This window comes from Erithacus rubecula (assembly GCF_903797595.1).
Source record: "Erithacus rubecula genome assembly, chromosome: 17".
NCBI classification, from domain to species: domain Eukaryota; kingdom Metazoa; phylum Chordata; class Aves; order Passeriformes; family Muscicapidae; genus Erithacus; species Erithacus rubecula.
This window is the reverse complement of record NC_136669.1, coordinates 7,130,249-7,139,660: the sequence shown is the minus strand read 5'-3', so window position 1 is coordinate 7,139,660 and position 9,412 is coordinate 7,130,249. Positions and strand designations below refer to the sequence as shown.

Here is a 9,412-nt window from a genome sequence, read left to right as displayed (position 1 = left end):
AATGTATAATTTCTCAGTTTATTCCATATGAAAGCTCACAGATTTTTCCCCACACTTGTCAATGGCTCAATAGAAAAGAAGGAATTGTGTTTTTCCCAGGCTGAGTACAGAAATCACTGCTTGTAACTGGCCACTTCCAGGTCCACGGGGTAGCGAAGTCGGTTGCTCATGCACTTCTGCCTGTCAATAAAAATGCTGTTGGCTTTCACAGCAATTTCCTTCTCCAGCTTCATCCTGGTCTCCTCCAAATTCTTCAGGTTCTGCTCTGATTCCATCAGTTTTCTCTTCAGGGCCTCCAGGTATACTGTGAGTTGTTCCACTTCACTCACCAACCTGGAAAAAGTTGGGTTAAGTCATGAAAATTCAGGGGATGGTGGTCCAAGAGACTGGATTTGGGATAAAGGGATTCAACTACAGAATCAAAAATTTATCAGGAGAAGACCTCAGAAAAATCCAAGAAAATATTGGATTTTTGATAAATAACAACTACAGAATCGAAAATTCCTCAGGAGAAGGCTCAGAAAAATCCAAGAAAAGGTTGGATCTGGGATAAAGATCAGCCTGGAAGGAATTGGGTTAAGTCAAGAAAAATCAGGGGATGGTGGTCCAAGAGATTGGATTTGGGATAAAGGTCAACTACAGAATCAAAAATTTATCAGGAGAAGACCTCAGAAAAATCCAAGAAAAGATTAGATCAACTACAGAATCAAAAAGTTATTTCTGACTTTGAATAAAAACAATTCAAAGTCGTCAAGTAAAAAAAAAAGGTGTCAAACTGCCCCAAATTCCTTTGGGATGCAACAGAAGTCTTGGAGGAATTGATCAATTATCTAAGCTGGGGTTAATTGCCTAAATTGGGTTTGATTTAATGACCTGAACTGGGGCTCATCCCTGCAGAGCTCGACGTTGGGCCTGAAGGATCTGTCATAGAGCCTGGTTTGAGCCACTTTCAGGTAAGCTTCCTTGTCCCTGATGGCTTTTTTCAGGTTCATTATGTTGGCTTCCTCCTCCCCAATATCCTTCAGGATCTGCAGAGCAAATTCCAAGGAAAAAAAATAAAATGCAAATAGTAAACATCATCCCCCAAAAATATCTGTTCTTGGCTGTTTTATGTTGGTCAAAATCTTGCAAAACAAAGTCTTATAAAATCGTAGCTTAAATCTACAACTTCAGCTAAATACAACTGATCTGTTCATTCCCATGAAAAAAATCATAAAAATAAAAATCAATTTACAAAGCAATCTATTGTTATGAAGAAAAATAAATTGCACCTAAAAAACCAAGAACTCTATCCCATAAAAATCAATAAACAAAAATATATCAGCTATCCAAAACTAAAAATATTTAATAAACATGCACATAAGCCATTCACCAACCAATTAACTAAATTTCAATTAATCAATTCAACAAAATACCTGCTAATATTCCTATAAAATATAAGATATACAATAAAAATTCAGCTTTTCTACATAAAAAACTAAAGTCACATCTATTTATATTTTATTATTTTTATTATTTGTATTATTTATGGCATCACTGCCATTCCAGAAAAATCTGGGAATCCTGGGATCCCAGGACCACCTAAAAACTGGGATCACCCACTTTTAGGGTTTAGGTCAGAATTAAATGTTTGACTCCATCCATTTTAAGTTTTAGGTCAGGAATAAATGTTTAGTTTAACTCCATCCATTTTAGGGTTTAGTTTGGGATTAAATCTTTAACTCCATCCGTTTTAGAGTTTTGTTTGGAATGAAATGTTTAGTTTAACTCTGTTTTAGGATTTAGGTAGGAATTAAATGTTTAACTCCATGCATTCTAGGGTTTAGGTCAGGATTAGAAATTTAACTCCGTCCGTTTTAGGGTGTAGTTTGGGATTAAATGTTTAACTCTAGCCATTTTATGGTTTTGGTCAGTATTAAATGTTTAACTCCATCCGTTTTAGGATTTAGGTCAGGATTAAATGTTTAACTTCATCCGTTCTAGGGTTTAGGTCAGGATTGGAACCTTAACTCCATCCATTTTAGCGTTTAGGTCAGGATTATAAATTTAACCCCATCCATTTTACAGTTTTGGTCAGGATTAAATGTTTAACTCATCCATTTTAGGGTTTAGGTCAGGATTAAACATCTACTTAAATTCCATCCCACCACAAATCACCAAGAGCTAAACTGAAACCCCAACAAACCCAAACATCTCTCCCCACACCCTAACCCAACACAGAACAACTCAACGCCAATGCGGACAGAACCAGAATCCCAGGAATCCCAGGAGTCCCACCTGTGGGAGCCCAGGGCGTACCCCTGGCCTCCTTGGGGGTCTCAAAACCCCCCTGGTGAGGGTCTCAAAGACTCTGAGTGAGACCCTGGTGTCACAGGTGCTGGATTCTAACCCCTGGGGGGAAGTTGTCAGCACAAGGAGAATGGAAACAAGCTGCCAAAATTAGTGAAGTGTAAATTAGATTGCTAGAACGTAGATAAATAGGTTTTTTTGAATGTTTATGATAAGGGACATGTGGCCAAGATGGAGAGTTTGGGGGGTGGACACCTTTTCCTCCTTCTTCTCCATGTCATCCATGTTGGGTGACACGTTGGCACTCTTGGATTGGATGGGATCAGGGCTGGACCATTTAATAAAATTGTATTGTATTGGGAAAATTTTGTAACCATGTAATACGTAGTACAAACTATCTAAGATCAGCCCTGCCTTCAGCAGGCAGATTCCACCATGGATGCCAGGCTGAGCAGACCCTGCTGGGCAAGCTAAAGGTGCCTGAGATAAGAAATGCTAAACAATCATTGGGAAAAGAGAAAACCATCTCCAGCAATCTCTCTTCGGCAGCTTCGGGAGAAAAACCAGGGTTTGAACCACCTTCCTGTCCCTCTGGGGTGACCTCGGGGCAGAGGAGAAACCCCAGACTGGGACACCACCTGCTCCAGGTGCTGCTCCAGGCGCAGCTTGGCCTGCTCCAGCTGCTGGCAGTGGCTTTCCAAGGCCTCGTTGGCGGCGGCTCGCTGCACGCGCAGGTCCTCGGAGGCGTCGCGGATGATGCTGCAGATCAACGAGCGCAGCTGCACCGACGCCAGCTTCTCCTGCTCCGCCCTGGAAATGCTGGCGTGGCTCAACTCCGCCCAGGATTTGGGTGTGGAGGCGCTGCAAGAGCCAGGAATGGCGTGCAAGTGGGAATTTTGTCTTTAAAAAGTGGCTCGCTCCGCTGGGAAAGGGTGTTGGTTTGTGGTTGGGTCGGGTGTTGGTTGTGGTGGGGATTTCTTGTGAGGAATGGGGTTAATGTTTGAAAAAGTTCATAAAAATTCATTGATGGAATGAATTTATTAAAATTCTTGAATGGGTCAATTGAAATATTCTAATTGCTCCAAAAATCGGCAAATCAATTCATAGAAATTCTTCAAGAAATCAATAAAAATCCTCAAATGAATCAATAAAAATCCTCGAATGAATCAATAAAAATCCTCGAATGAATCAATAAAAATCCTCAAATGAATCAATAGAAATCATCAAATCTGTTCATAAAAATTATTGAGTGAGTCAATTGAAATATTCTAATTGTTCCAAAAATCGGCAAATCAATTCATAGAAATTCTTCAAGAAATCAATAAAAATCCTCAAATGAATCAATAAAAATCCTCAAATGAATCAATAGAAATCATCAAATCCGTTCATAAAAATTATTGAGTGAGTCAATTGAAATATTCTAATTAATGCAAAAATCGTCAAATCAATTCATAGAAATTCTTCAATAAATCAATACAAATTTTCTAATAAATCAACAAAAATCCTCGAATGAATCAATGAAAATCCTCGAATCTGTTCATAAAAAATCTTGAGTGAGTCAATTGAAATATTCTAATTGATCCAAAAATCGGCAAATCAATTCATAGAAATTCTTCAATAAATCAATACAAATTTTCTAATAAATCAACAAAAGTCCTCAAATGAATCAATAAAAATCCTCGAATGAATCAATAAAAGTCTTCTCATAAATCAATAGAAATCATCAAATCTGTTCATAAAAATTCTTGAATGAGTCAATTGAAATATTCTAATTAATGCAAAAATCGTCAAAGCAATTCATAGAAATTCTCAAATAAATCAATAAAAATCTTCTAATAAAGCAATAAAAAGCCTCAAATAATTCTCGAGTAAATAAAAATCCTTGAATATATTGATAAAAATCCTCTAATAAATCAATAAAAAATTCTCTAAAAAAAACCCCTAAAAATCCTTGAATAAATCAATAAAAATCTTCTGCTAAATCAACAAAAAATCCTCGAATGAATCAATAAAAATCATCAAATCAATTCATAAAAATTCTTGAATAAATCAATGAAAAATCCTTAAATGAATTAGTACAAATTCCTCAATAAATCAATTAAAATCTTCTAATAAAATAATAAAAATCCTTAAATGCATGAATAAAAATCCTTTCATAAATCCATAATAAATCATTCCCAGGGAAGCTGTGGCTGCCTCATCCCTGGAAGAGTCCAAGGATGGGGTTTGGAGCACTCTGCGATGGTGGAAGATGTTGGAACTGGATGAATTGGAAGTTTCAGGAACTTCCAACCCAAATATTCCATGTGGAACATCCAACACAACCATGGAGCTGCCTCAAAGCTCTTCCCATGGCCAATCCCAGCTGGGATGATGAGGAGGCTGATGAGAGTCAGGGAAAAAATAAATGTGAGTTTTCCTAAGCTACTCAAAGGAAAACAGAAGGGAAAGAATTAATAACAAACTCTAACATGTGGTGTGAGCAGGAGGAGTGAGTGAGGAATGTGATATTTTGGTAAAAGTGTTTCCTTGGACCACTGAGCTTAATTCTATCCTTGGTCTATAAAAATGTTCCTACTCCTCCAATCTCTTCTCCTTTCTGGACCGAGCCTGTGTTGCTGTATTTTTTGCTTCTCCCTAGATGTACAGCAGCAGGATTGGAGTGTCCCAGGTGTGCTGGAAGGAGGAACCTGGGATGGACTCACTTCTCCTCAAACTTGAGGGAGCTGGGGTGGGACTGGACGTTGGTGCTGTCGGGGCAGTAGCTGATGCACTTGTCGTCGATGTGATACGTCTCCACCTTGTCCGACCAGTCCAGCTCACAATTCTCCTTCTGGATCCGGTTGGATCTGGAAAATTGGGAGCACAGCTCAGCAGGAAGCAAAAGAATTCCCAAACCAACCTTGTTGGGGAAGAGCAGCTCCATCCTTTGTGTTCCACAGGGAAACAAAACTGAAATTCCTTGTGGGTGGGAAAAGCCCAAACGTTCCTCCCAGTGCCAGCCCCTGGAGAGGAGCCTGAGATGGGATTTGGGGGAAAATTCTGCTGTATTTGGAAAAAAAATCCAGTGTGAGGGTGTCTGAATGAGATGGGATTTGGGGAAAAATTCCAGTGTGAAGGTGCCTGGAAGAGAAGCCTGATTTTGATGGAATATTAAGAAAGATTCCGGTGTATTGGGAAAAAATTCCTATGTGAGGGTTCCTGATTGAGATGGAATATTGGGAGAAAATTTCAATGTGAGGGTGCCTGGAAGGGGACCCTGACTGAGATGGGATACTGGGGAAAAATTTCTAGTGTATTGGGAAAAAATTTCCAGTGTGAGGGTGCCTGGAAGAGAAGTCTGATTTTGATGGAATATTGGGAAAAAATTCCGGAGTGTTGGGAAAAAATTCCAGTGTGAGGGTGGTTGGAAAAGGAGCTTGATTTTCATAGAATATTGGAGAAAATTCCAATGTGACAGTGCCTGGAGAGGAGCCTGATTTTGATGAAATTATGGGGAAAAAATTCTGGTGTATTGGGAAAAAAATTTCAGTGTAAGGGTGCCTGGAAGTGGAGCCTGATTGAGATGGAATATTGAGGAAAATTCCAATATGAGGGTGGGGAGGCTCTGGAATAGAATTCCCAGAGAAACTTTGGCTGCCCCTGGATCCCTGCAAGTGTCCAAGGCCAGGGATTGTGGAAGTCCCTGCCCATGGAATGATATTGAAATTTAAATTGCTGCTTTGTTGTTAATTAGAGTCACACATTGCTCAGTTAATTATAATTATTCAAATTCCGAAAGTCTGCAGGTTGTTATCAGCTGGTAACACCAGGTGTCGCTATCAGCCAAGGAATTGGGAATTCTCCTGGAAAACGGGAATAAAATGGGGTTAAAATAAGACTAAAATGGGACTAAATGGGGCTAAATTTGAGCTAAAATTTGGTCTAAATGGGGCTAAAATGGGAATAAAATGGGGATACATTTGAACTAAAATGGGGCTTTAATGATCTTAAACCAATTAAATCCCCCAAATTAAACTCATTAGGCTTCTCTCGTGGTCTAATTAATGTAACAGAGCTACTTTGTATTAATTTACAGCCATTAAAAAAACCCAGTATTTCTTTTATCAGGTAAAACAAGGGGGGATTAAAGGATTTTTTTAACTACAATATGAAGTTTCCAGCAGTTAATTCCTTTATATTGATGGATTTTAGGACACATAACACCTTTCCAAAGGGTTTGTTAGAAATTTCAAGCAAATAATCCTTTGCAACGACCAGAAACACTCAGAAATTCCAGATTTAAAGTTCACACTGACATCTGGTGGCAAAAAAAAATTCCTCTTGGAAAGCTCCTTTGATCCCAAAAATCCTTTTAATAGCACAAAGATATTCCCAAGGAGATATCCAGAGAATATTTTTATAGCATTGGAATTTAGTGCTGGAAAACAAATCCAACACAGTTCTGGAAAGCAGGGAAATTTAAATTTACTAAAAATCCACAGATTTCCAGATTTAAATGGAATTCTCACAGCTCCTGAGATCTGTACCCACCTTTATCCTGGGAATTTTTGGCTGAAGAATCTCAGGAAATGTTTTACCTGATCTGGGTGGTAGCTTGGATGATGGTTCTTTTCAGAAGATCCCGAATATCCCGGATAAGATCAGCTTCCTAAAGAAAAACAGGGAGAATTCCCTGGAATTTTTCTGGATACAGAGCAGAAAACACAATCCTGAGGAGCAATTTGTGGATAAATTCCTTAAATTTCCTTATCTGTTCTCGCTTTGTTAAGGCAAAACTTGGAATTTTGGAGTCACCAGACCCTGAGGGAAATCAGCTCTAAACCTATGAAGGCTGAAAAAACTGGATCACTTCACAGAGTGATTTGAAAAACTTCTTAAAAACAGCAAGAACTTGGAAAAAATCCTTGGAGTGACTCCAGGGGTTCAGGAAGGGGCACCAGGAATTGCAGGAGACAATTCCAGCAGCCACAGTTCCACCTCCTGATTGCTGCTCCTCATTTCAGAGCTGTCACTGACACGGCAGCAGCGCCAGGGATGTCACGGACAGGGGAGCAATGCCAGGGGTGTCACCAACAGGACAGCGGTGCCAGGGGTGTCACCAACAGGACAGCAGTGCCAGGGGTGTCACTGACAGGGCAGCAGTGCCAGGGATGTCACCAAAAGGGGAACAGTGCAAGGGTGGCAATGCCAGGGATGTCACCAACGGGGCAGTAGTGCCAGGACAGCAGTGCCAGGGGTCTCACCAAAAGGGGAGTAGTGCCAGGGGTGTCACCAACAGGGAAACAGTGCCAGGAATGTCACCAAAAGGGGAGCAGTACCAGGAGAGCAGTGCCAGGGGTGTCACCAAAAGGGCAGCAGTACCAGGACAGCAGTGCCAGGGGTGTCACCAAAAGGGGAACAGTGCAAGGGTCGCAGTGCCAGGGGTGTCACTGACAGGGAAGCAGTGCCAGGGATGTCACCAATGGGGCAGCAGTGCCAGGACAGCAATGCCAGGGGTGTCACCAAAAGGGGAGCAGTACCAGGAGTGTCACTGACAAGGCGGCAGTGCCAGGGATGTCACCAGCAAAGCAGCAGTGCCAGGACAACACTGCCAGGGCTGTCACCGACAGGGCAGCAGTGGCAGGAGTGTCACCAGCACAGCAGCAGGGGCAGGGCTGTCAGCACCAGGCCCTGCTCACCTGCAGCAGCTGCCTCTCCACCTCATCGATCACCAGGTCCGGCGGCTGCCGCCGCTCCCGGCACTCCAGGTTATCGATGACAACCGCGTAGGGCACCTCGGTGGCATCGAGCGCCCGCTCCAGCCGCAGCTTCTGGGCCGCCAGCAGGTTGGTCTCGGCGTCCAGCTCCATGATCTCCTTCTGCAGCTCCATCCTCCAGAAGTGGATGTCGTCCAGCCGCTGGCCCAGGGTGCTTTTGGAGTATTCCTGGGCTCGCTGCGCGCTGGCGGCCGCATGCTTGGCCAGGTGCTTGGCCTCGGCGCGGCCGCGCTCCGCCTCCTCGCTGGCCGCGATCGCGCTGTGGTAGACGCCCGCGTTGCGGCGGTGCCACTCGGGCAGCTGGTACTTGGCGGTGCGGTAGCCGGCCATGGCCATGCCGCAGCAGGAGCGCGGCCTGTCGCTGCGGACCACATCGCAGATCCTGCCGGGCAGCGGGCGGCAGGAAACCACCGGGGGCCGCGGCTCGTCGGGCTGCGCCATGGCGGAGCGTCCGCTGCTCCCCGCTCCCGCCCCAGCGTCCTCCCGTCACCGCGGCAACCAGCGGGATGATGGGCCGCCGCGCGCACCAATCAGAGAGAGGATCGGCCCCTAGGGCGGCGCTGATTGGCGGATGTGATGCCTACTCCCGCCCCCCACGCGGCTCGTTGCCGTGGTGACGGCGGCTCGTTGCTATGGTGACAGGAAAGGCGGGAAGGTGCGTGAGGGAGGTGTCATGGCGGCCGGGGATGCCCTCATGGAACCCTAGGAAGGATGTTGAGCATGTCCAGAGGAGGGCAACAGGATAGAGGGTTTGGAGCAAAAACCTCTTAAAGAATGACTGAGAGAGGTAGGGTTGTTTAGTGTGGAAAAAAGGAGCTCAGGAGTGCCAGATTTCATCCCAGTTCCAGCCCCTCTGGCTTTCCCTGGCTATCCCGTCTTTTTCCATGAATCACAGGGATTTGTTCTTCCCTGTGCCTGAGGAAAGGAATGATCCATGAAAGAACCCGCCCCTCCCGTGTTTCCAGCTTTCCAGCCTAATAAAAGGATCAGGGATGGATTGATCCTCCTGGGGAGGGGAGAGGGACACACGTGTTCCTTTGTCCCGGTGTTCCTTTATCCCGGTGTTCCTGTGTCCCTTGTCCCGCTTTTCCCGTGTCCTTTCCCGCTTTTTCCCTATCCCTCCTCCCGCTTTTCCCTGTCCATTCCCGCTTTCCCCTGTCCATCCCCGTTTTCCCTGTCCCTCATCCCGTTTTCCCCGTGTCCATCCCCGTTTTCCCCTGCCCATCCCCGCTTTTTCCTGTCCCTCATCCCGCTTTCCCTTGTCCATCCCCGCTTTTCCCTGCCCATTCCCGCTTTCCCCTGTCCATCGCCGCTTTTCCCTGTCCCTCATCCCGTTTTCCCCTGCCCATCCCCGCTTTCCCCTG

General features: G+C 44.2%; 1 protein-coding gene across 1 annotated transcript; it reads right to left on the bottom strand.

Annotated features, from left to right (window-relative positions):
• On the bottom strand, window positions 1-8,538 carry TEKT4 (tektin 4). The gene is made up of 6 exons (XM_079320873.1): window positions 7,971-8,538; window positions 6,870-6,940; window positions 4,995-5,138; window positions 2,928-3,150; window positions 874-1,028; window positions 1-333 (listed from the first exon to the last, which is right to left on the bottom strand). Exons 1-6 carry the CDS (start codon window positions 8,487-8,489, stop codon window positions 114-116), a joined length of 1,332 nt encoding a protein of 443 aa, XP_079176999.1. The 5' UTR covers window positions 8,490-8,538; the 3' UTR covers window positions 1-113.
• Window positions 8,539-9,412: the final 874 nt, after the last annotated feature.

What these genes read in the sequence shown, in the direction of transcription:
- TEKT4 (XM_079320873.1), bottom strand. Translation starts at nt 8,489, where the DNA reads ATGGCGCAGCCCGACGAGCCGCGGCCCCCGGTGGTTTCCTGCCGCCCG. An exon ending in TGGAGAGGCAGCTGCTGCAG is followed by an intron (nt 6,941 to 7,970) that starts GTGAGCAGGGCC and finishes GTTTTTCTTTAG; the next exon opens with GAAGCTGATCTTATCCGGGA. An exon ending in AGGGATGAGCCCCAGTTCAG is followed by an intron (nt 334 to 873) that starts GTCATTAAATCA and finishes AACTTTTTCCAG; the next exon opens with GTTGGTGAGTGAAGTGGAAC.